A 26,909-nucleotide genomic window follows, 5' to 3' on the forward strand; every position below is an offset into this window, starting at 1 on the left:
TTGGTTATCTCCTCCTATCACTGCTTGCTTGTCCCAACAACCTCCCCCCGCCCCTTAAACCAGCTTATATTTCAACCCTTTCCTATTTCTACTTAGTTCTGATGAAGGGTCATGAGGACTCGAAACGTCAACTTTGCTCTTCTCCGCCGATGCTGCCAGACCTGCTGAGTTTTTCCAGCTGTTTTTGTTTTTGTTTCAGATTTCCAGCATCCGCAGTTTTTTGTTTTTATTTTAGTCCTTATCTCAAATTCCACATCATCCCTCGAGTGAAATATCTTTTCAATTAGTTGTTGGTTTGTGTGTAATGCTGCCATTCATTGTCCCAGTGGCAAAGTGTTCGACATTATTTATATTCATTTTCAGATGTGACTGTGGCTGGCAAGGCACCACTGGGCTGCCTACTTGAACTGTGGCACTGTCATTAAAATATAATCATTTTCATAATATTAACGTGATTTATTGTTAAGGTAAGTTAATAGTGGGATTTGGATTAGTTTCCCTGTGTGGACCTGTGGGGGGGTTGGATTTAATTGAATTGGAGGCAGCTAGTCTGGAGGGTTTGAGTTATCGAAAGAGAAGCTAAGTTTGAAATGCTAAATACGTAAACATGGCTAAAGTTTTAGAATGTGAGGTGTGAGGAAAACATTTGCATTTTCAGAGAAACCAGAGTCAGGAATTTCAAAGATGGTAAGGTGTTACACCTAGCCAACAGAGGCTAAGCCAAACAGTGTGTTTATTTTTCCCAAAGATTACTGATATCAGCACTGTGGAAGATTTACATTATGGAAAAAATAAAGTTGCAAAGACAGATTGGAACAATGGAATTTACATTAAAAAGGGAGACACCTGGATAAAGGAGATGAGGGTTATGTGTAAGGAGAAGACATTCTAAGATCTAACGAGTGTGAAAAGCCTCCAGCCTCTAGGTATCAAGTTGCTGTCGACAGGGACCGAAGCTAAGAGAACTCACTGTGAATATCACTGCCCAGGGTATGTTTTGCTTTGCCTGAGTCTGTTGAAATCTATTGTTTTACTGTTGCCTTAACGGAAGTGTAACTAGCAGTCAGATTAATTAAGGGAGCTAGGAGTTATCATAGTAGTAGTTTGTAGTCCTATGTATGTGCTTAAAATCTTTTCTTCTATTAATAAATGTTTAATTTAGTTTTGTAAAAAAAAAACCTCTAAAACTCGGTGGACTTATTACTACTGAATTCAAGGCACGTGTCTCGAAATAAAAACACAAATTGCAAAAACAGTTGTGGCAGCTTCTTTCAGGTTTCCCTCTGGGATTTGAGCAGCTCAGCATTTACCATCCGCTGTACGATAACAAGCACCTCACTGCCACATCCCCTTGCGTCGCTCCCTCCCACCCTGCCACATCTCTGCCCCCTTCCCTGCATCACACCCTGTTCACCGCTCCCGTCATTTCAAATCCAGAAAGGGAAAAGCACCCACGGCACTGTGGGGCAGAGGATTGCATGGGTGGGGGGGGTGCACTGAGGCCATGGGTGATTTGATGGTCCAGGATTGACAGCTCCTTCTGCATCTGCAGATGTGATTCCTGCCTGGCGTGTTGCCTCTTTGGTACCAGGGTATCACTGAGAGGGTGCAGAATGCTCTGCAGGAGGGAAATGAGTGAGCCAGGGGTTGTGGTTTATGTTGGAATCAACGGCATAAGAATGAAAAGGGCTGATACCCTTCAGACGAGAGATTCGGGATGAGGCAGGGCGACCTCAAAAATAATCATCTCTGGGTTGCTCCCTGTGCCACACACTAGCGACTGAAGCAACAAGAAAGTAAGACATGTTAATGCTTGGCAGGAGAGTTGGTGGAAGGATTTCAGATTCTGTGGACTTGGGCATCACTCTAGGAGTAGGCCACTCGGCCCCTTGAGCCTGCACCACCATTCAATAAAATCATCGCTGATCTGACTGTGGCCTCAACTCCGCTGTCCTATGTGTCCCTCATAATCCTCGACTCCCTTGTCGATCAAAAATCTCATTCAGATTTGAATATATTCATTGACTCTGCCTCCACTGCTCTCTGGGGAAGAAAATTCTTGAGGTACACCGAGAAAAAAAATTTCTCCTCATCTCCATTTTAAATGAGACACCCCTTATCTTTAAACCGTGTCCCCTCGTTCTAGTCTTTCTCACAAGGGGAAACATCCTTTCAGCATATCAGGGAGTCGAGGGCTATGAGGGGCTGGCACGAAAGAGGAGTTGAGGCCTGGGGCAGGTCAGCCATGATCTTATTGAATGGCGGGGCAGGCTTGAGGGGCCGAATGGCCTACTCCTGCTCCTGTTTCTTACGTACCCTGTCAAGTCCCCTCAGGATCTTACCTGCTTCAATAAGATCACCTGATGTTTGAGCTGCGACTCTAAGTTCAGGAATCAGACCACCAGTTCTTGAGGTTTTACATTAAACTAAATGAAACAACTCCAGTGATAGGCCCCACCTACACCTGAGATTATCTCAATCAATAGAAATTCGCTTGTAAAAGTGTTTGCTCATTCTAAGGGGAGGATCTTCCGGTCGGTGAGCAGGGGAGGGGCCCACTCGCCGATGCATAAGCTGACGCAGAATGACGTCAGGCGGAACTCCCGACGTCACCCCCCCCCCTCCCCCCCCATCATTTCCATTTTCAGGTCGGCGGGGGTGCAGCCAAATCAGCTGTGAACTGATTGAGGCCCTTTAAATAGTACTTAACATCATTAATGGACCTGCCTGTCCAACCTTAGGGAGCCGGGCTTAAGAAAAAGCACGAAAACCTCTTCCACGGGCGGGATGAGGTTTCATGAGGGTATTAAAATACTTAATAAAGGTTTCAGTAAAAGCGATGAACATGTCCCAACTCGTATGACAGCGTCACATGAGGGGACATGTCAGGGAAATCTTCCTATCATTGGTTTGACATTTTTTAGTTCGGCGCCGATCTCCCTGAGGCAGCACTTAGCCGCGGGGAGATCAGTGCACTCTTACGCACTCCCGGCTGAGGGAATCCCCTCCCGCCCGCATGTCACGCTGGGAGGGCCTTGATTGGCCTGGCCACGTACAATGGCGGCGCACCCCCTGTTGGCTCCTGCACTTCCGCCCTCCCCCAACAGGGGGAAGGTTTTTCCCTAAGTTATCAGCATTCGTGTCTTAATGATCAAATCAAACGGGTTTAAAAGATCCTCCAGCACTCTCTCTTTAAAACTTCTCCAATTTGTGGATATTCCTTACTAAGTGTTATTTCTCTCTTGCCTTCATTTGGCCCAACCCAAAACTCCTTTTACTTTTAATTCAATTTTACTTCCTTTGAGGATTACCATCCTAACTCTCTTAAAATCGGGCTTCCCTATAGAGTGTGTGTCAATGCCATAATGATTTAAGGATGTGGTCTCACTCTACTGAAACAGGGAACAGGGCGAGAGGGCGGAGCAGACAGAACAGGGCGAGAGGGCGGAGCAGACAGAACAGGGCGAGAGGGCGGAGCAGACAGAACAGGGCGAGAGGGCGGAGCAGACAGGACAGGGCGAGAGGGCGGAGCAGACAGGACAGGGCGAGAGGGTGGAGCAGACAGGACAGGGCGAGAGGGCGGAGCAGACAGGACAGGGCGAGAGAGCGGAGCAGACAGGACAGGGCGAGAGGGCGGAGCAGACAGAACAGGGCGAGAGGGCGGAGCAGACAGGACAGGGCGAGAGAGTGGAGCAGACAGGACAGGGCGAGAGGGCGGAGCAGACAGGACAGGGCGAGAGGGCGGAGCAGACAGAACAGGGCGAGAGGGCGGAGCAGACAGAACAGGTCGAGAGGGCGGAGCAGACAGAACAGGGCGAGAGGGCGGAGCAGACAGAACAGGGCGAGAGGGCGGAGCAGACAGGACAGGGCGAGAGGGCGGAGCAAACAGGACAGGGCGAGAGGGTGGAGCAGACAGGACAGGGCGAGAGGGCGGAGCAGACAGGACAGGGCGAGAGAGCGGAGCAGACAGGACAGGGCGAGAGGGCGGAGCAGACAGAACAGGGCGAGAGGGCGGAGCAGACAGGACAGGGCGAGAGATCGGAGCAGACAGGACAGGTCGAGAGGGCGGAGCAGACAGGACAGGGCGAGAGGGCGGAGCAGACAGAACAGGGCGAGAGGGCGGAGCAGACAGAACAGGTCGAGAGGGCGGAGCAGACAGAACAGGGCGAGAGGGCGGAGCAGACAGAACAGGGTGAGCAGTGTCCTCAGCAGATCCTCCAAACCCACTGGTAAGAAACAAAATCAAAAATACTTGGAAAAACTCAGCATTTCTGACAGTATCTGCGGAGAGGAGCACAGTTAACGTCTCAAGTCCGAATGACTCTTCAACAGAACTAAGGAAATAGGTGAGAAAAGAAAAATATATTATAAATTATTGGAAAAAGGGGGATCAGAAACGGGTTGTTCCGGTCTGTCCGCAAGCATTACCCAGACCTCCCTGTCGCTTGCCATTTTAACACATCACCCTGCTCTCATGCCCACATGTCCGTCCTTGGCCTGCTGCATTGTTCCAGTGAAGCTCAACGCAATCTGGAGGAACAGCACCTCATCTTCCGACTAGGCACTTTACAGCCTTCCGGGCTGAATATTGAGTTCAACAACTTTAGATCATGAACTCTCTCCTCCATCCCCACCCCCTTTCCAATCCCCCCCTTTTTCCAAAAATCTATAATTTATTTTAATATACTGTTCTTTTCCCACCTATTTCTATTATTATTTTAAAAATTTATTTCCATCCATTGTTTTATCTCTACCTTTTAGCCTATTTCGATCCCTTCCCCCCACCCCACCCCCACTAGGGCTATCTGTACCTTGCTCATCCTGCTTTCTACCCTTAATGTCACCTATTAGCACATTTCTTAGATAATATCGCCACTGTCAACACCTCTTATCCTTTTGTCTGTGACATCTTTGGCAATCTCTTCTTTGCCTCCACCTATCAATGGCCCCCTATCCAACACTACCTGTCCCACCCCCCTCCACCAGCTTATATTTCACCTCATTTTTAAATTTACTTAGTTCTGTTGAAGAGTCATACGGACTCGAAACGTTAACTGCGTTCCTCTCCGCAGATGCTGTCAGACCTGCTGAGTTTTTCCAGCTATTTTTGTCTTTGTTTCAGATTTCCAGCATCCGCAGTATTTTGCTTTTACCCTCTGGTAAGGAAGGCACTGTAACAGCAAGGCCCTACCCCAAACCAACGTGCCCAGTGTTGAGAATCAAAATCACTCAAAGCCACTTCCAATGAAAGGATTTCTTTTGTATTTCGTGATTTTTTATTATTCCAGTTAGGAATCTATAGGCTGCACACATATGGTACAGTATTACAACTTGTACATCTCTTACCCAGAAATAAAGAACAATGTCCAATGGAACTTAACTCCAGCTTTTGTCTATAAATCTGAGGGGAAGCCGTGATTCACAAAGTCAATTCACTTAAAGTGGCAATTTTCAGGAACACAGCCACCATTTACACTCACGCACAGTATGTCTGTGTATGTGGGTGTGTGAGAGTATGTGAGCATGACTGTGAGAGAGAGAGTCTGTGTGAGTGTCTGTGTGAGAATATGTCTGTGTGTGTGTCACTGTGTGAGTGACTTTGTGTGTGTGTGTATGCGCGTGAAACTGTATGAGTATGTCTTGTATGTGAATGTGTTGGTGTGTAAGGGTGTTCAGATGGCTTTTTGAGCAGGTCTGTGTGCGATAGTGTATGTGGGCCTGTGTGAATGTGTGCGAGTATGTGTATGTGCGCGCGCGCGAGAGTGCGCGCATGCACGAATGTCTGTGTGCATGTGCACGCGCAAGTGTCTGTGTGCGTGTGCACGCGCAAGTGTCTGTGTGCGAGAGTGTGCATGTGCGAGAGTGTGTATGTGCGAATGTGTGTGTGTCTGTGCGCAATGTGTCGGTGTGAGAGCATGTGTGTGTCTGTGTGCAAGTGTGTGTGTCTGTGTGTGAAAGTGACTGTGTGCGAGTGTGTCTGTGTGCAAGAGTGTGTGTATGTGAGTGATTTTGTGAGTGTGTATGTCTGGGTGCGAGAGCGCCTTTGTGAGTGTGTGTGTGTATGTGAGTGAGAGTTTGTGTGTGTGTGAGCATGTCTGTGTGTGAGATTGTGTGCGTGTGAATGTGCGCGCATGCGAGAGTGCACGTGAGAGTGTGTGAATGTAACTGTGTGAGAGTGTGCGAATGAGCACGAGCGAGCGTGTCCGCGTGTGTATGTCTGTGAGTGTGTGAGAGTTTGTCTGTCTGTAAATGTGTTCAACTGACTGAGTGTGGAGTATGTGTGTGTGCGAGAGTGTGTAAGTCTCTGTGCAAACGAGAGTTTGTGTGTGAGAGTGTATGAATGTGACGGTATGTAAGAGTGTCTGTGCATGTGAATGTGCGAGAGTTTGTCTGTGTGAGTGTGTTGGTGTGGAAATGTGTTCAAATGACTGTGTGTGCGTGTGAACGTTAGCGTGCGTGAGAGTGCGTGTGCGTGAATGTGAGTGCGTGAATGTGAGCGCGCGCGAGAGTGCATGTGTGTGAATGTGAGCGTGTGTGTGTGAATGTGAGCGCGCGCGAGAGTGCGTGTGTGTGAATGTGAGCGTGTGTGTGTGAATGTGAGCACGCGCGAGAGTGCGTGTGTGTGAATGTTAGCGTGCGTGAGAGTGCGTGTGCGTGAATGTGAGTGCGTGAATGTGAGCGCGCGCGAGAGTGCGTGTGTGTGAATGTGAGCGTGTGTGTGTGAATGTGAGCGCGCGCGAGAGTGCGTGTGTGTGAATGTGAGCGTGTGTGTGTGAATGTGAGCGCGCGCGAGAGTGCGTGTGTGTGAATGTGAGCGCGCGCGAGAGTGCGTGTGTGTGAATGTGAGCGCGCGCGAGAGTGCGTGTGTGTGTGAATGTGAGCGCGCGCGAGAGTGCGTGTGTGTGAATGTGAGCGCGCGTGAGAGTGCGTGTGTGTGTGAATGTGAGCGCGTGCAAGAGTGCGTGAGTGAATGTGAGCGCGCGCGAGAGTGCGTGTGTGTGAATGTGAGCATGTGTGTGTGAATGTGAGCGCGCGCGAGAGTGCGTGTGTGTGAATGTGAGCGCGCGCGAGAGTGCGTGTGTGTGAATGTGAGCGCGCGCGAGAGTGCGTGTGTGTGTGAATGTGAGCGCGCGCAAGAGTGCGTGAGTGAATGTGAGCGCGCGCGAGAGTGCATGTGTGTGAATGTGAGCATGTGTGTGAATGTGAGCGCGCGCGAGAGTGCGTGTGTGTGAATGTGAGCGCGCGCGAGAGTGCGTGTGTGTGAATGTGGGCGCGCGCGAGAGTGCGTGTGTGAATGTGAGCGCGCGCGAGAGTGCGTGTGTGTGAATGTGAGCGCGCGCGAGAGTGCGTGTGTGTGAATGTGAGCGCGCGCGAGAGTGCGTGTGTGTGTGAATGTGAGCGCGCGCAAGAGTGCGTGAGTGAATGTGAGCGCGCGCGAGAGTGCATGTGTGTGAATGTGAGCGCGCGCGAGAGTGCGTGTGTGTGAATGTGAGCGCGCGCGAGAGTGCGTGTGTGTGAATGTGAGCGCGCGCGAGAGTGCGTGTGTGTGAATGTGAGCGCGCGCAAGAGTGCGTGAGTGAATGTGAGCACGCGCGAGAGTGCGTGTGTGTGAATGTGAGCGTGTGTGTGTGAATGTGAGCGCGCGCAAGAGTGCGTGTGAGTGAATGTGAGCGCACGCGAGAGTGCGTGTGCGTGAAGGTGAGCGCGCGCGAGTGCGTGAATGTGAGCGTGTGTGTGAATGTGAGCGCACGCGAGAGTGCGTGTGTGAATGCGAGAGTGCGTGTGAGTGAATGTGAGCGCGCGCGAGAGTGCGTGAGCGTGAATGAGAGTGCGCGCGAGTACGTGTGTGTGAATGTGAGTGTGCGTGTGCGTGAATGTGGGCGCGTGCTAGAGTGCGTGTGCGTGAATGTGAGCGCGTGCTAGAGTGCGTGTATGCGAGCGCGCGCGAGAGTGCGTGTGCGTGAATGCGAGCGCGCGCGAGAGTGTGTGTGCGTGAATGCGAGCGCGCGAGAATGCGTGTGCGTGAATGCGAGCGCACGAGAGAGTGCGTGTGCGTGAATGCGAGCGCACGCGAGAATGCGTGTGCGTGAATGCGAGCGCGCGCGAGAGTGTGTGTGCGTGAATGCGAGCGCGCGCGAGAATGCAAGTGAGCATCTGTGTGTGCGGGAGTGTGCGAGTGTCTGTGTGCAGGAGAGTCTGTGTGCGTGAGAGTGTATCTGGATGTGTGTCTGCATGTATGTGAGTGAGTGGGTGACTCTGAGACTGTGTGCGTGTTTGCCTCCCTGACTGACTATCTATCTGCGTGTGTCTCTGTATAAATTTCCCCACAATATTCAAACCCTCCAGTCCTTCACCCAACCACCGTCAGCACCTTTTTTTGAATTTCAGGAGGGCTTTCAGAGGACTCCAGTACTCAGACTGTCGCTCCACCTCCCGTCCCATCGCACGTTATTCCCAGGAGATTTTCAAATCAAACTTGCTTCGTTTTGCGTCTTCCACAAACTGATCATAATGGCGACGGTGAACATCCCGGCAGCGTCTCAGGTCCAGGGAGGCCAGCTGGTTGTGTGCAGCCATCAGCAGGTGAACAGCAGCACTGGACACGCTGCTGTGGGCCAGACAGAGCTCCGACAGCTGCACGAGGGAAGCAGGCTGCTCCAGAACATTCCGGAAGACCTTGTCCAGAGGCACCGGCACGTTGATGAGGGACAGTTTGCTCAGCTCTGGTGAGCCCTGTAGCGCGCGGACGAGGGTCGCTCTTATGGACAGCTGGAAACTGCGAGTCAAGGGGCTGGAATCTAAAATCCTTAAACTGAAATCTTTCAGCTGGAGAAGCTGCCAGTTTGTACCAAACAAACGGTTTTTATCCTGGAGCTGGTCGTCATCATCATCGTCACTGTCTTCCTCTACTGGAGGGGAGTCACCGTTCTGCGGAGGTAGATGAATTTGAGCCTGAAAAACCCGGAGATGGGGGCAGAATCCCAGGATGTGGCTGAGGGAGGTTTCTAGATGGTAATGGAAGTTCTGAAGGGAGAGAAGCCGGAGCTGAGGGCCCAGGCTGGACAAAACCGGAATCATATCACTCAACGTTCTCCTGTAAAACCCAGAGCATTCCACAGTGAGACAGGTCAGCTGCGTCCAAGAATGGAGGTGCCTCAAGTCCCTCAGCTCATCGCCGAGGGAAATCGTGGCTTCTGCAACCTCTCTGCAGGTGGATGTCAAGATGGGGAGATCCTGCCCCAGGACAACATCTAGGCGCCTCAGATTGAGGGCAGTCTGCCAGGCACCGACTCCCGATGCCAGTCTGAGCCCTGCCACCTCCTGCAGCGAGGGGAAGCCTTGACTCCGGAGAAAGTGTTGGCCTTTCCCGAAGAGCTGTCCATGAATCAGAGTTAACGCTTCCGCAAGGAAGGTGTGAGTGACGTACTCTAACCTGGGGAGAGCCAGCAGGAGAAAGGCCATGGCTGTCACATGCTGCGCGTCGTTGTCCGGAGAGAGCCTTATCCCCTCCGTCAGGAGCTTTCTCAGCTGGAGAGAGTTCAATGCTGCTCCAGTCTGATGGTACATCAGGCGCAGCAAACCCAAGGAGGTCACCTCCTTACACCCCGACACATCCAGCTCCCTCAGCTCTCTGCAAGTAGATCCGATGACCGACAGAACCTGGCTGTTACACTGGGTACTGGACAGAGTCAGCTTACGAAGACGTGGCAGACATCCAATCAGATCTACCAAAATGGAGGACTGGATTCTGCTGCATCCATGCAAGTCGAGAGCGGTTAGACCCTGAAGGACGGGGAAAACGTGAGGGTCTGTGCAGATAAAAGTACAGAGACACCTTATGCTCATACACGAAAGAGAAACCTCTCCACTAGTTCCATGCACCCACTCCCACATCTCCATCCCGCACTCCATCACTATCATTCTCGCTCTCACATCCTCACTCCTGCATGCAAATAGCACATAGGTCTTTATTGCAGAAGGACTGGTGAACAGGGATAAGGAAGTCTTGCTGCAATTGTACAGGGCTTTGGTGAGACCAATTGCGCAATTTTGGTTTCTATGTTTAAGAAAGGATACACTTACACAGGAGGCAGTCCAGCGCTGCTTCACTAGATTGGTTTCTGGGATGAGAGGTTTGTCCTATGATAAAACGCTGAGTAAATTGGGTCTATATTCTCTGGAGTTGAGAAGAGTGAGAGGTGATCTCATTGACTTTATTTAAAACAGAGAGCGGGCGAGTGCGTGGACTTTATTTAAAACAGAGCGGGGAGACTTCATATAAAAACAGCAGGAAGAGCAGTTGTTTGGGAACTTGGGTTGGTGAGTATTTCTAGTCTTTAGATTAAAATTAAGGTTTATAGTTCGTGTTCAGATCTCTAGTCTTTATGTTCTCTTTCTTAAAAATAGCCTAAGAATAAGATCGATACTGGTAAAAATAATTGAATTCAATAAAGTGTAAAGAGCAGGGATACTAGAGTTATTAGTTAATAAATTAAATTAAATAAGATAGTGATGGCAGGATGGGTGATGTGTTGCTGCTGCAGCATGTGGGAGCTGCTGGACACCGAGGTGATCCAGAGTAAACACATCTGTACCAAGTGTTTGCAGCTCGAGGAACTTTGGATCCGAGTTAAGGAGCTGGACTCTGAGCTGCAGACATTGTGCCACATCAGGGATGGGGGAAAGTTATCTGGACACTTTGCTCCAGGAGGTGGTCACACTCCTCAGATTAGATAATTCGACTTTGGTCTGTGATCAGGGACAGGAGGGTGTGACTGCAGGTGAGGCAGGTATGGGGGACCCTAGGGGGTAGCGTTCGAGGAGCCTCAGCCCCTGCAATTGTCTAGCAATTACGAGGTTCTTGCAAGCTGTGTGGATGGGAGCGGGGACTGCAGGGAGGATGAACAAACTGACCACGGCGCCGTGGTTCAAGTAGGGGGAGGAAATCGGAGTGTAGCAGTGGGAGGGGACAGTTTAATTAGGGGGATAGATACTGTTCTCTGCAGCCGTGAGCGTGAGTCCCGAAGGCTGTGTTGCCTGCCCGGTGCCAGGGTTAAGGGCATCTCCTCAGGGCTGGAGAGGAACTTGGAGTGGGAGGGGAGGGATCCAGTCGTTGTCATCCACGTTGGTACCAATGACATTGATAGGACTAGACAGGAGGTTCTGTTGAAAAATCTGGACAGTTAGGAGCTAAATTAAAAAGCAGAACCTCCAAGGTAATAATCTCTGGATTGCTACCTGAGCCACGGGCAAACTGGCAGAGGGTAAATAAAGTCAAGGAGTTAAATGCGTGGCTCAGAGATTGGTGTGGGAGGAATGGGTGTCAGTTCATGGGACAATGGCACCAGTACTGGGGTAGAGGGGAGCTGTTCCAGTGGGATGAGCTTCACTTGAACTGTGCTGAGATCAGTGTCCTGGCGAATCGAGTAACTAGGGCTGTAGAGAGGGTTTTAAACTAAATAGAGGGGGGAAGGGTTCTGGAAAGGGGATACGTAGGCTCACAAAGCAAAACGACATGGGAGCCTTGCAGAGCAGCTATTTAGGTAATGATACCCGGAGTGTGACAGGAAGGGACAGAGTGTATAAATATAAAAAAAACAGCAGCAAATAGGGTCAAAGGGGAAAAAATAGTAAAAAAACAAAATTAATGGCTCTTTACTTACATGCACGTAGTATTCGGAACAAAATAAATGAATTAATGCCGCAAAGAGATTAATGGGTATGATCTTATAGCCATTGTGGAGATGTGGTTACAAGGAGATCAAAGCTGGGAACTAAATATTCAGGGTTATGTGACTTTTCGGAAAGACGGGCAGGAAGGAAAGGGTGGTGGGGTAGCTTGGTTAATACAAGATGGAATAAGTACGATAGCAATAAATGATCTTGGATCGGAAGATGTGGAATCGATTTCACAGAATCACACAGTGCAGAAGAGGCCCTTCGGCCCATTGAGTCTGCACTGACACGTGAGAAACACCTGACCTACCTACCTAATCCCATTTACCAGCATATGGGTGGAGGTATGAAATAACAAGGGGAAGATAACACTGGTGGGAGTAGTCTATAGGCCCCTGACAGTAGCTATGCTGTCAGACAGAGAATAAATCAGGAAATAATGAGGGCATGTAATGAAGGCAGTATATTAATCATGGGTGACTTTAATCTCTATGCAGATTAGGAAAACCAAATTGGCAGAGGTAGCGACGAGCAAGAATTCATAGAGTGTATTCGGGACAGTTTCCTAGAACAATATGTTATGGATCCAACCAGGGATCAGGCTATTTTGGGTCTGGTAGTGTGTAATGAGGTAGGTTTAATAAATTATCTCAGAGTAAAAGATCCCCAAGGAAACAGTGACCATAACGTGATGGAATTTAGCATTCCGTTTGAGAGTGAGAAACTTAGTTCGGAAACATCTGTGCTAAACGTTTCCCCTTGGTGGAGGGATCAATAACCAGGGGGCATAGATTTAAGGTAAGAGGCAGGAGGTTTGGGATGTGAGGAAGAATTTTTTCATCCAGAGGGTGGTGGGAATCTGGAACTCACTGCCTGAAAGGGTGGTAGAGGCAGAAACCCTCATAACATTGAAGAAGTATTTGTATGTACACTTGCGATGCCATGGGCTATGGGCCTAGTGCTGGAAAATGGGATTAGAATAGTTAGGTACTTGTTTGACCGGCACAGACTTGATGGGCTGAAGGGCCTTTTTCTGTTCTGTTGACCTCTATGACTTAAATAAGGGTAATTATAAAGAAATGAGGGCAGAGTTGGCTGGAGTGGACTGGGATAGGAGTTTAGCAGAAAAGATGGTTAATGAACAATGGCAGATGTTTCAGATAATAGTTTATGACTCTCAACAAAGATATATCCTAGTGAGGAAGAAGAATTGTAGAAAGGTGATAAACCAACCATGGTTAACCAAGGAAGTTAAGGATCGTATCAAAGTGAAAGAAAAACATACAATGTTTCAAAGATTAGTGGTAAGCCAGAGGATTGGGAAAGTTTTAAAAACCAACAGAAGATGACCAAAAAAATAATAAAGAGGGAGAAAATAAACTTTGAGGGTAAACTAGCAAGTAATATAAAAACGGACAGTAAGAGCTTTTTTAGATATATAAAAAGGAAATAGAAGCCAAAGTCAATATAGAGAATGAGGCGGGGGAAATAAAAATGGGGAACCAGGAAATGACAGAGGAGTTGAATAAATATTTTGCATCAGTCTTCACGGTAGAAGACACTAATAGCATTTCAAAAATACTAAATAATCAAGGGGCAAAAGGTGGGGAGGAAATAAATACAATAACTGTTACTAGAGAAAAAGAGTACTAGGGAAACTAATGGGGCTAAAGGCCGATAAGTGCCCTGGACTTGATGTGTTGCATCCTAGGATATTAAAGGAAGTAGCTACAGAGATACTGGATGCACTGGTAGTAATCTTCCAAGAATCCTTAGATTCTGGAAAAGTCCCAGAGGATTGGAAAACGGCCAATGTAACACCCTTATTCAAAAAGGGAGGGAGACAAAAAACAGGTAACTATAGGCCAGTTAGCTTAACATCTGTCATTGGGAAAATGTTGGAGTCTATTATAAAGGATGTAATAGCAGAGCAATTAGAAATACATAATAGAGTCAAGCAGAGTCAGCATGGCTTCATGAAGGGGAAATCATGCCTGACAAATTTATTGGAATTCTTTGAGGAGGTAACAAGCAGGATAGATAAAGGGGAACCAGTAGATGTAATATATTTCGATTTCCAAAAGGTGTTCGATAAGGTATCATACATAAGCTTCCTGGGAAAGTGTGAGGTTCTGCACTTTGGCAGGAAGAATAGAGGAGCTGAATATTATTTAAATGGAGAAAGACTGAAGAAAGCTGCAGCACAGAGGGATTTGGGAGTCCTCGTGCATGAATCCCAAAAAGTTGCATACAAGTTCAGGTAATAGGAAAGGCAAATGGAATGTTGGCCTTTATTTCAAAGGGAATGGAGTATAAAAATAGGGAAAAAAAGCAAAATACTGTGGATGCTGTAAATCTGAAACAAATACAAAACTTAGTCATCCTCTGCCATTTCCGCCAACTCCAGCATAATGCCACCACCAAACACATCTTCCCCTCACCCCCCTTGTCGGCATTCCGTAGGGATCGTTCCCTCCAGGACACGCTGGTCCACTCCTCCATTACCCCCTATACCTCAATCCCCTCCCACGGCACCTTCCAATGCAATCGCAGAAGGTGCAACACCTGCCCCTTTACTTCCCCCCTCCTCACTGTCCAAGGGCCCAAACACTCCTTTCAAGTGAAGCAGCATTTCACTTGCATTTCCCCTAACTTAGTCTACTGCATTCGTTGCTCCCAATGCGGTTTCCTCTACATTGGAGAGACCAAACGCAGACTGGGTGACCACTTTGCGGAACACCTTCGGTCTGTCCGCAAGCATGACCCAAACCTCCCTGTCGCTTGCCATTTTAACACTCCACCCTGCTCTCATGCCCACATGTCCGTCCTTGGCTTGCTGCATTGTTCCAGTGAAGCTCAACGCAAACTGGAGGAACAGCACCTCATCTTCCGACTAGGCACTTTACAGCCTTCCGGACTGAATATTGAGCTCAACAATTTTAGATCATGAACTCTCTCCTCCATCCTCACCCCTTTTTGATCCCCTTTTCTCAATATTTATTTTTAAATTTTTACATACTTTTTTTCCCCACCTATTTCTATTATTATTTTTAAAAATTATTTCCATTCATTGTTTTATCCTCACCTTTTAGCCTATTTCAATCTTTTTTTCCCACACCGTCCTCTCCCTCCACCCCACCCCACCCCCACCCGGACCATCTGTCACTTGCTGAGTTTCTCCAGCTATTTTTGTTTCAGATTTCCAGCATCCGCAGTATTTTGCTTTTGTCACTGGCTCATTCTGTTTTCTGCTCTTAATCTCACAGTTAGCGCCTCCTTTAGCCAGTATCACCACTGTCAACACCTGTTCGGCTTTTGGATTATGACGTCTTTTGCAATCTCTCCTTTGTCTCCACTTATCATTGGCCTTCTATCCAGCTCCACCTGTCCCACCTCCTCTTAAACAGTATATATTTCACATTTCTACTTCTCTTTAGTTCTAAAGAAGTCATACGGACTCGAAATGTTAACTCTGTTTTTCTCTCCACAGATGCTGTCAGACCTGCTGAGTTTTTCCAGCTATTTTTATTTTTGTTTATGGTAAAAAAATAGGGAAGTCTTGCTAAAACTATACAAGGCACTAGTTAGACCACACCTGGAATACTGTGAACAGTTATGGTCCCCTTATCTAGGGAAAGATATACTGGAATTGGAGGCAGTCCAGAGAAGGTTCACTGGGTTGATCCCGGGCATGGAGGGATTTTCTTATGAGGAGAGGTTGAGTAGGTTGGGCCTGTACTCATTGGAGTTTAGAAGAATGAGAGGTGACCTTATTGAAACATATATGATTCTTAGGGGGGTTTGACAGGGTAGATGCTGAGAGGTTGTTTCCCCTTTTGGGAGAGTCTAGGACCAGAGGGCTTAATCTCAGAGTAAGGGGTGGCCCATTTAAAACAGAGATGAGGAGGAATTTCTTCTCTCAGAGGGTAGTGAATCTGTGGAATTCTTTACCGCAGAGGGCTGTAGAGGCTGGGTCGTTAAGTATATTCAAGGCTGAGATAATCAGTAAGGGAATGAAGGGCTATGGGGAAAAGGCAGGAAAGTGGAGTTGAGAATTATCAGAGCAGCCATGATCTCATTGAATGGCAGAGCAGACTTGATGGGCCGAATGGCCTACTTCTGCTCCTACGTCTTACGGAAACTTACAAGACTCTGAAGGGATTTGATAGGGTAGCTGCTGAAAGGAGATGGTGGCAGTGTGGTAATGTTACTAGGTGACTAATTCAGAAGCCCAGGCTAATGCTGTGGGAACATGGGTTCAAATCCCACCATGGAGGAATGTAAATTAAATTAATTAATTAAATCTGGAATTGAAAGCTCGTCTCAGTAACAGTGAGAATGGAACTATCATATCTTATTGTAAAACCCCATCTGGTTCACTAATGTCCTTTAGGGAAGGAAATCTGCCATTCTTACCTGGTCCAGCCTACATGTGGTTCCACTACAAGTGGTTGACTCTTAACTGCCCTCTGAAATAGCCTAGCAAGCGGGATGGGAAACAAACACTGGCGTTGCCAGTGACGCCCTCATCCTACAAATGAATCAAAAAAGAAGTTTTTTTCTTGTGGTCAGGGAAGCCAGGGCAGGACGGGAGCACCGTCTCAGGAAAAGGAGCCAACCGTTTAGGGCTGAGATGAGAAGGAATTTCTCCACTCAAACGGTTGTGAATCTTTGGGATTCTCTAGCACAGAGGGCTGTGGATGCTTCCATCATTGAATACATTGAAAACTGGGATACACAGATTTCTGGTCTCTCAGGAAATTAGGGGGATATGGGGAGCAGGTGGCAAAATGCAGCTGAAGCCCAAGATAGGCCAGGATCGTACTGAATGGTGCAGAAGGTGCGACGGGCAGTATGGTCTACTCCTGCTCCCGTCTCTTGCGTTATGTTCCCTCACTCATCCACACCTCGCCACTCTCAATCCATCCGCCCTCCACACCCCTAACCCCAATTTATCCCACCTCCCCCACATTCCCAGCCCCACACCGCCCCTCTGAAGCTGACACCAGTGCCACATCAATTCCACCGTTCCAAACAATCGCCAGGGGCAGGACCGCACTGCTAATGTCACTACAGCACCGTTCCCAGGCAGAATGCACCCCCTCCCTGTCAGCACACACTACATTGTCCATTCTGGCATCCCTCAGTCTTATTCCACCTACTGAGGTCTTTCACACACCTTTCTGACCACCATGTGCTGGGTAGAGGAAACCTGGGAGCAGTCATTTCATGTAGAATTTCCACCCCCGCCCCCACCCTCACCCTCTGCCACTAGCTGAGCAGATCCAGATATCAGTCACCATGGTACTGAGGCCAGGCATGTCCCAGTCAGAGCTCAGACAAGCTAATACCAGGGCATTGTCGGCTGTTCTCAGGATTCCTGGCTAAGGAATACCATCAGCAAGATTCCCAATCCTGATCACTAACTCCAACCACAAAATGAGGGTGTGGATATCAGCTGTGGAGAGAATCAGACAAGACTGGGTTACCCCTCATGGTTGAATTCACCATTGACACTCAATACCTAGGCTCAGGCATTAACAGGGGCCAACTGAGAGGAGCATTGCTGTCATGCATCTCTGATTGTACGAGCGAATCATGAAATTATAGAATGGCCACAGCACAGAAGGAGTCCCTTCAGCCCCATATGTCCATTCTGGCTCTCTAAGAGCTACTCAGCTAGTGAAACTCCCCTGCCTTTTCCCTCTAACCCTGCAACATTTTCTCTTCAGATACAGTTACAGTTCTCTTCAGTTACAATTCTCTACATTAAATTTCATCTGCCACTTGTCTGCCCATTCCACAGTCTGTCTATGTCCTCTTGAAGCTTATCACTATGGTGACAGCAATGATGACCATGAAACCATTATCGATTGTTGTAAAAACCCATCTGGTTCACTAATGCCCTTTAGGGAAGGAAATCTGCTGTCTGGCCGACATGTAACTCCAGCCCTCCGACTCTCCGGGCCTCCGACTCTCCGGCCCTCCGACTGACTCTCCGGCCCTCCGACTGACTCTCCGGCCCTCCGACTGACTCTCCGGCCCTCCGACTGACTCTCCGGCCCTCCGACTGACTCTCCGGCCCTCCGACTGACTCTCCGGCCCTCCGACTGACTCTCCGGCCCTCCGACTGACTCTCCGGCCCTCCGACTGACTCTCCGGCCCTCCGACTGACTCTCCGGCCCTCCGACTGACTCTCCGGCCCTCCGACTGACTCTCCAGCCCTCTGAAATGGCCTGGAAATATCAAACCACTGCAAAGTCTCAAAAAAAGAAATGAAACCGGACAGACCACCCGGCATCGACCAAGGCAGCTGGAACAAAAAGAGCAAACTGAGCCCTGCAAAGACCCTGCAAAGTCCTCCTGATTAACATCTGGGGGCTGGTGCCAAAATTGGGAGAGCTGTCTCACAGGCTAGTGAAGCAACAGCCTGACACAGTCATCCTCACGGAATCATATCTTACAGATAATGTCCCAGACACCACCATCACCATCCCTGGGTATGTCCTGTCCCACCGGCAGGACAGACCCAGTAGAGGTGGCAGCACAGTGGTATACAGTCGGGAGGGAGTTGCCCTGGGAGTCCTCAACATCAACTCTGGACCCCATGAAGTCTCATGAGACCAGGTCAAACATGGGCATGGAAACCTCCTGCTGATTACCACGTACCGCCCTCCCTCAGTTGATGAATCAGTGCTCCTCCATGTTGAACACCACTTGCAGGAAGCACTGAGGGTGGCAAGGGCACAGAATGTACTCTGGGTGGGGACCTCAATGCCCATCACCAAGAGTGGCTCGGTAACACCACTACTGACCGAGCTGGCCGAGTCCTAAAGGACATAGCTGCTAGACTGGGTCTGCGGCAGGTGGTGAGGGAACCAACAAGAGGGAAAAACATATTTGACCTCATCCTCGCCAACCTGCCTGTCGCAGATGCATCTGTCCATGACAGTATCGGTAGGAGTGACCACCGCACAGTCATTGTGGAGATGAAGTCCCGCCTTCACATTGAGGATGCCCTCCATCGTGTTGTGTGGCACTACCACCATGCTAAATGGGATAGATTTCAAACAGATCTAGCAACTCAAGACTGGCCATCCATGAGGCGCTGTGGGCCATCAGCAGCAGCAGAATTGCACTCGAACACAATCTGTAACCTCATGGCCCGGCATATCCCCCACTCTACCATTACCATCAAGCCAGCGGATCAACCTTGGTTCAATGAAAAGTGCAGGAGGGCATGCCAGGAACAGCACCAGGCATACCTAAAAATGAGGTGTCAACCTGGTAAAGCTACTTGCATGGCAAACAGCATAAGCAGCAAGTGATAGACAGAGATACGCGATCCCACAGCCAACGGATCAGATTTAAACTCTGCAGTCCTGCCACATCCGATCGTGAATGGCGGTGGACAATTAAACAACTCACTGGACAAGGAAGCTCCACAAATATCCCCATCCTCAATGATGGAGGAGCCCAGCACATCAGTGCAAAAGATAAGGCTGAAGCATTTGCTACAATCTTCAGCCAGAAGTGCCGAGTGGATGATCCATCTCGGCCTCCTCCGGAGGTCCCCAGCATCACAGATGCCAGTCTTCAGCCAATTCAATTCACTCCACGTGATATCAAGAAATAGCTGAAGGCACTGGATACTGCAAAGGCTATGGGCACTGACAATATTCCGGCAATAGCACTAAAGACTTGTGCTCCAGAACTTGCCATGCCCCTAGCTAAGCTGTTCCAGTACAGCTACAACACTGGCACCTACCCGGCTATGTGGAAAATTTCCCAGGTATGTCCTGTACACAAAAAGGAGGACAAATCTAACCCAGCCAATTACCATCCCGTCAGTCTACTCTCCATCATCAGTAAAGTGATGGAAGGAGTCATCAACAGTGCTATCAAACTGCACTTGCTTAGCAATAACCTGCTCACTGACGTCCAGTTTGGGTTCCGCCAGGGCCACTCAGCTCCTGACCTCTACACAGCCTTGGTTCAAACATGGATAAAAGAGCTGAATTCCTGAGGTGAGGTGAGAGTGACTGCCCTTGACATCAAGGCCGCATTTGACCGAGTGTGGCATCAAGGAGACCTACAAAACTGGAGTCAATGGGAATCGGGGGGAAAACTCTCCACTGGTTGGAGTCATACCTAGCACAAAGGAAGATGGTTGTGGTTGTTGGAGGTCAGTGATCTCTGCTCCAGGACATCACTGCAGGAGTTCCTCAGGATAGTGTCCTAGGCCCAACCATCTTCAGCTGCTTCCTTCAACCTGTTTCTACTTGTCAGAGCTGAAGTGTGACGTCAAAGGAAAACAGGTAGGTGATTGGTGGGTACCTCTTCCATGTCTCTTTTGATTGGCCAAGTTGTTTAAATCAGGAGATGTTATTACAGCTGGAGAGTACAGTTAAGAAATTCACTTTTAAAATATTTAACATCCAAGTTAATTATTTAAATAGAATAGAGATGGCTGGGCAGGTGATGTGTTGCAGCTGTAGCATGTGGACGCTGGTGGGCGCCGATGCGATCCACAGTGACCACATCTGCAGCAAGTGTTGGCTGCTCGTGGAACTTCAGCTCAGAGTTAATGAGCTGGAGTCCGAGCTTCGGACACTGTGACACATCAGGGAGGGGGAGAGTTACCTGGAAGATGTGTTTCAAGAGACAGTCACACCCCTTAGGTTAATTGCATCAAATTTGGACCGTGGTCAGGGACAGGAGGGTGTGACTGTGAGTGAGGCAGGCATGGGGATCCAGAATTTAGCTTTGAAGGAGCCTCAGCCAATGCCCTTGTCCAGTAGGTACAAGGTTCTTGTGGACAAAGGGACAGACTGCAGGGAGGATGGAGCAAACTGACCACAGCACCGAGGTACAGAGCGCCATTCAAGTGGGGGGAGAAAAGAGAAATGTAGCAGTAATAGGGGATAGCAAAGTTAGGGGAATAGATACTGTTTTCTGCAGCAAAGACAGAGAGTCCTGAAGGCTGTGTTGCCTACCTGGTGCCAAGGTTAAGGACATCTCTTCTGGGCTGATGAGGAACTTGGAGTGGGAGGGGAAGGATCCAGCTTTCTTGGTCCAAGTAGGTCCCAACAACATAGGTAGGACTAGGAACGTGGCTCTGCTGGGGGACTATGAGCAGCTTGGGGCTAAATTAAAAAGCAGACCCACAAAGGTAATAATCTCCGGATTACTACCTGAACCATGTGCAAATTGGCATAGGGTAAGTAAGATTAGAGAGGTAAATGTGTGGTTCAAAGATTGGTGTGGGAGAAATGGGTTCTGATTCATGGGACACTGGCACCAGTACTGGGGAAGGAGAGAGCTGTTCTGTTGGGACGGGCTTCATTTGAACCAGGCTGGGACCAGTATACTGGGGAATCGTATAACTAGGGCTGTAGATAGGGCTTTAAACTAAATAGTGGAGGGGGGAAGGTTCAATTGAAGAGAAGTTTAAAAAATCAAAAATAAACGAGAGAGCAGAGGTGCAGGGTAATGAAGAGGTGAACGATAATCAAAGTATGACAGGAATGGGCAGAAAATATAAGCAGAAGAGTGCAGCAGAAATTAGAACCAGAATTAGTAATAATGGTAAAAAGACAAAGCTTAAGGCTCTTTATCTGAATGCACGCAGCATTTGTAATGAGATAGATGAGTTGACGGCACAAATAGAAATAAATGGATATGACTTGATAGCTATTACAGAGACATGGTTGCAGGGTGACCAAGACCAACTCAATATTCAAGGGTATTCAACATTCCGGAGAAATGGGCAAAAAGGACAAGGAGGTGGGGTAGCTTTGTTAATAAAGGAAGGTATCAGTGCGGTGGTGATTAGTGATTATAGGTGCAATAGATCCTGATGTGGAATCAGTTTGGGTGGAAATAAGAAATAGCAAGGGGAAGAAGTCACGGGTGTGGGTCGTCTATAGGCCCCGAAGAGTTGCCTCACTGTAGGACAAAGTATAAATCAGGAAATAATGGAGGCGTGTAAGAAGGACGCTACAATTGTCATGGATTTTAATCTGCATACTGACTGGACAAATCAGGTTGGCAGGGGTAACATGGAAGACAAATTTGTAGAGTGCATGAGGGATTGTTTCTTAGAGCAATACATTTCAAAACCTACCAGGGAACAGGCTATTTTAGATCTAGTAATATGTAATGAGGTGGGGTTAATAAGAGATCTTGTAGTTAAGGATCCTCTAGGGGGCAGCGATCACAACTTGGTAGAATTTCAAATTCAGTTTGAGGGTGAGCAACTCGGGTCTCAAACCAGTGTCCTCAACTTAAATAAGGACAAATATAGGGGTATGAAGAAAGAATTGTCTAAAGCAGGCTGGGAAAATAGACTAAGGGGAAGGTCAGTGGATAGGCAGTGGCAGACATTTCAGCAGGTATTTCATAACCCTCAGCAAAAATTTATCCTGGTCAAAGAGAAGGACTCGATGAGAAGGATGGACCACCCGTGGTTAACAAAGGTGGTCAAGGACAGTATCCAATCAAAAACTAAGGCATACAAAACGGCCGAAAACCAGTGGTAGGCCAGAGGTTTGGGAATTTTTTTAGGAACCAGAAGCAGATGACTAAAAAGCTAATAAAGAGGGAGAAAATTGATTATGAAAGTAAATTGGCAAGAAATATAAAAACAAACAGCAAGAGCTTCTATGACTATATAAAAAGAAAAATAGTGGCTAAAGTTGGGACCCTTGGAGGGGGCGACTGGAGAATCGATAACGGGGAACAGATAATTTAAACCAATATTTTGCATCGGTCTTTACGGTGGGGGACACGATAAACATTCCAAAGCTATCAGATAAGCAAGGAGCTAATGGGAGGGAAGATCTTGTAACAGTCTCTATCACAAGGGACAAAGTATTTGACAAACTAACGGGACTAAAGGCAGACAAGTCGCCAGGACCTGATGGCCTGCATCCAAGGGTTTTAAAGAAAGTGGCTGCAGAGATGGTGGAGGCATTGGTCAAAATATTCCAGAACTCACTGGATTCCGGGAGGGTCCCAGCGGATTGGAAAACCGCTAATGTGATGCCCCTGTTCAAGAAGGGAGGGAGACATAAAGCAGGAAACTATAGGCCAGTCAACCTAACATCTGTCATTGGGAAAATGCTAGAGTCCATTATTAAGGAAGAAATAGCAGAACATTTAGAAAAGCTTAACACAATCAAACAGAGTCAACATGGTCTTGTGAAAGGGAAATCATATTTGACAAATTTGCTAGAGTTCTTTGAGGATATAATAAGCAGAGTTGATAGGGGGGAACCGGTAGATGTAGTGTATTTGGATTTTCAGGAGGCATTCAGTAAGGTGCCACATAAAAGGTTATTGGACAAGATAAGAGCTCACAGTATTGAGGGTAATGTATTAGCATGGATTGAGGATTGGGTAACACACAGAAGACAGGGATTCGGGATTAATGGGTCTTTTTCAGGTTGGAAAGACGTAACTAGTGGAGTGCCACGAGGATCAGTCCTAGGGCCTCAATTATTTACTATCTATATTAATGACTTGGAGGAGGGGGCAGAGTGTAATGTATCCAAATTTGCTGACAATACAAAAATAGGTGGGAGGGCAATGTTGTGATGAGGACATAAGGAATCTGAAAGGGGATATAGACAGGTTGAGTGAGTGGGCAAAAACTTGGCAGATGGAGTTTAATGTAGGAAAGTGTGAGGTCATGCACTTTGGTAGGAAGAATCAAAAGGCAGACTATTATTTAAATGGAGAGAGACTCCAAAAAAGTGCAGCACAGAGGGATCTGGGTATTTTTGTGCATGAAACACAAAAAGTTAGCGTGCAGGCGCAGCAAGTAATTAAGAAGGTAAATGGAATTTTGGCCTGTATTGCTAGGGGGTTGGAGTTTAAACATAGGGAAGTCTTGTTACAACTGTACAGGGTGATGGTGAGGCTGCACCTGGAGTACTGTGTACAGTTTTGGTCCCCATATTTAAGAAAGGATATTCTGGCATTGGAGGCAGTTCAAAAGAGATTCACTGGGCTGATTCCTGGGATGAAGGGGTTGACTTATCAAGAACGGCTAAACAGGTTAGGCCTTTATTCATTAGAGTTTAGAAGAATGAAGGATGATCTTATTGAAATGTTAAAGATTCTAGGGGATAAAGGCAAACTACTGCGGATGCTGGAAATCTGAGACAAAAACAAAACATGCGGGAAAAACTCAGCAGGTCTGACAGCATCTGCGGAGAGGAACGCAGAGCTAACGTTTCGAGTCCATGTGACTCTTCTTCGGAACTCGTCTTCAGGCAGATTCTGAGGGGGGGCTTGACAGGGCAGATGTTGAGAAGATGTTTCCACTAGTGGGGGAATCTCGAACTAGGGGACATAGTTACAGGATAAAGGGAGGCTCATTTAAAACTGAGATACAAAGCAATTTCTTCTCTCCGTGGGTAGCGAATACCTGAAATTCTCTACCCCAGAGAGTTGAGGAGGCTAGATCACTGAAAGTATTTAAAGAGGAGGAAGGTAGGTTTTTGAAACATTAGGGAGTTGAGGGCAATGAGGAGCTGGCACGAAAGGGAATTTGAGGCCTGGGGCAGATCAGTCATGACTTTATTGAAAGGCGGGGCAGGTTTGAGGGGCCGAATGGCCTAATCCTGCTCCTATTTCTTATGTTCTGACATCCGTGAATGACTTTTTAAAAAAGTGACAGGTACTGAGGTACAAGGGGGTACAGACAGGCACAGGTACTGAGGGACAAGGGGGTACAGACAGACCCAGGTACTGAGGGACAAGGGGGTACAGACAGACCCAGGTACTGAGGGACAAGGGGGTACAGACAGGCACAGGTACTGAGATACAAGGAGGGACAGACAGACCCAGGTACTGAGATACACGGGGGTACAGACAGACCCAGGTACTGAGATACACGGGGGTACAGACAGACCCAGGTACTGAAGTACACGGGGGTACAGACAGACCCAGGTACTGAGGTACAAGGAGGGACAGGCAGACAGACCCAGGTACTGAGGGACAAGGAGGTACAGACAGACATAGGTACTGAGGTATAAGGGGGTACAGACAGACCCAGGTACTGAGGGACAAGGAGGTACAGACAGACATAGGTACTGAGGTATAAGGGGGTACAGACAGACCCAGGTACTGAGGGACAAGGGGGTACAGACAGACACAGGTACTGAGCAACAAGGAGGGACAGACAGACACAGGTACTGAGGAACAAGGAGGGACAGACAGACACAGGTACCGAGGGACAAGGAGGGACAGACAGAGACAGGTGCTGAGGTACAAGGGGGTACAGACAGACACAGGTGCTGAGGTACAAGGGGGTACAGACAGACACAGGTAATGAGGGACAAGGGGGGACAGACAGCAATGGAGACTGGCTCTGGGTTACCGGGAGGGGTTTTGTTGTGGGGAAAGGCTAGATCTCCGAGGACACCAATGTGGAGATGGTGCAGGTCCTGGAGAAAACATACACAGAGTCGACATGGACATCTTAATCTATATAAAAACCCCCTGAACCCATCGATTGAATTCCAGTCTGCAACTCACTCCCATGTAAGTGTTATAAACCCCCGGTAGATGGAGCAGTGAGTGGGGAGAAGATTACTGCGTTATTAATGCTCATTCTGTCAAGGCACTCTTACCTAGGTCATTGAACGGCCCCATGATGTGCAGGAAATGATACTCATTCAGGTAATTGTCTACGTAATCCTTGGCCCACACATCCTTCATGTTCGCTGCCATGTTGCTCAGGCTCAACTGTTTCAGAGCCGGCACTCTCTGCCTCCTCGGCATTGTCAGGTGATCACACCTGTTCCAATATCCCGGGCTGCAGTGGAATGGTGTGAAAGGAGGTGGGGTACAGGTGGGAAGAGAGTAGAGGTGAGGGTGGGGGGATACAGGCGAGGGAGGGGGAATACGGGCGAGGGAGGGGGGATACGGGTGAGGGAGGGGGTACAGCCGAGGGAGGTGGTACAGCCGAGGGAGGGGGTACAGGCGAGGGGGTGGTACAGGCGAGGGAGGGGGTACTGGCGAGGGAGGGGGTACTGGCGAGGGAGGGGGGTACGGGCGAGGGAGGGGGTACGGGCGAGGGAGGGGGTACAGGTGAGGGAGGGGGTACAGGTGAGGGAGGGGGGTACAGGTGAGGGAGGGGGGTACGGGTGAGGGAGGGGGGTACGGGTGAGGGAGGGGGGTACGGGTGAGGGAGGGGGGTACGGGTGAGGGATGGGGGTACGGGTGAGGGAGGGGGGTACGGGTGAGGGAGGGGGGTACGGGTGAGGGAGGGGGGTACGGGTGAGGGAGGGGGGTACGGGTGAGGGATGGGGGTACGGGTGAGGGAGGGGGGTACGGGTGAGGGAGGGGGGTACGGGTGAGGGAGGGGGGTACGGGTGAGGGAGGGGGGTACGGGTGAGGGAGGGGGGTACGGGTGAGGGAGGGGGGTACGGGTGAGGGAGGGGGATACGGGTGGGAGGGGGGTACGGGTGAGGGAGGGGGGTACGGGTGAGGGAGGGGGTACGGGTGAGGGAGGGGGGTACGGGTGAGGGAGGGGGGTACGGGTGAGGGAGGGGGGTACGGGTGAGGGAGGGGGGTACGGGTGAGGGAGGGGGATACGGGTGAGGGAGGGGTACGGGTGAGGGAGGGGGGTACGGGTGAGGGAGGGGGTACAGGTGAGGGAGGGGGGTACAGGTGAGGGAGAGGGGGTACAGGTGAGGGCCAGAATACAAAACACAAACAAAATCAAAAATTGCACATCAAGAAAATCCAAACTTTGCAGATGTTGGAAATGTGAAATGAGAACAGGAAATGCTGGAAAGACTCAGCGGGTCCGGCAGCTTCTGAGAGAGAAGCAGAGTTAAAGTTACAAATCAATGTCCCGTCAATCAGGCTGTTCAGGCTCAGCAATGATGATGATTCATTCGAATCAGAGATCCCAGCATTTCACCCGCCAGCTCGACAATTAACACACACTCCCCGTAACTCCCGATCCGGAATGGGCTGGACCATTCCCACCCTCGCAACTCCTCAATCCCACCCTCGCCACTCCTCAATCCCACCCTCCCAGCTCCTCAATCCCACCCTCGCAACTCCTCAATCCCACCCTCGCAACTCCTCAATCCACCCTCGCAACTCCTCAATCCCACCCCCTCAACTCCTCAATCCCACCCTCGCAACTCCTCAATCCCACCCCTCAACTCCTCAATCCCACCCTCGCAACTCCTCAATCCCCACCCTCGCCA

General features: G+C 49.0%; 1 protein-coding gene across 1 annotated transcript; it reads right to left on the reverse strand.

Moving 5' to 3' along the window:
• Positions 1-8,379: 8,379 nt before the first annotated feature.
• On the reverse strand, positions 8,380-25,525 carry LOC144688797 (uncharacterized). The gene is made up of 2 exons (XM_078555750.1): positions 25,317-25,525; positions 8,380-10,025 (listed from the first exon to the last, which is right to left on the reverse strand). Exons 1-2 carry the CDS (start codon positions 25,465-25,467, stop codon positions 8,449-8,451), a joined length of 1,728 nt encoding a protein of 575 aa, XP_078411876.1. The 5' UTR covers positions 25,468-25,525; the 3' UTR covers positions 8,380-8,448.
• Positions 25,526-26,909: the final 1,384 nt, after the last annotated feature.

Source organism: Cetorhinus maximus, chromosome 1, assembly GCF_964194155.1.
Source record: "Cetorhinus maximus chromosome 1, sCetMax3.hap1.1, whole genome shotgun sequence".
Taxonomy (NCBI): Eukaryota; Metazoa; Chordata; class Chondrichthyes; order Lamniformes; family Cetorhinidae; genus Cetorhinus; species Cetorhinus maximus.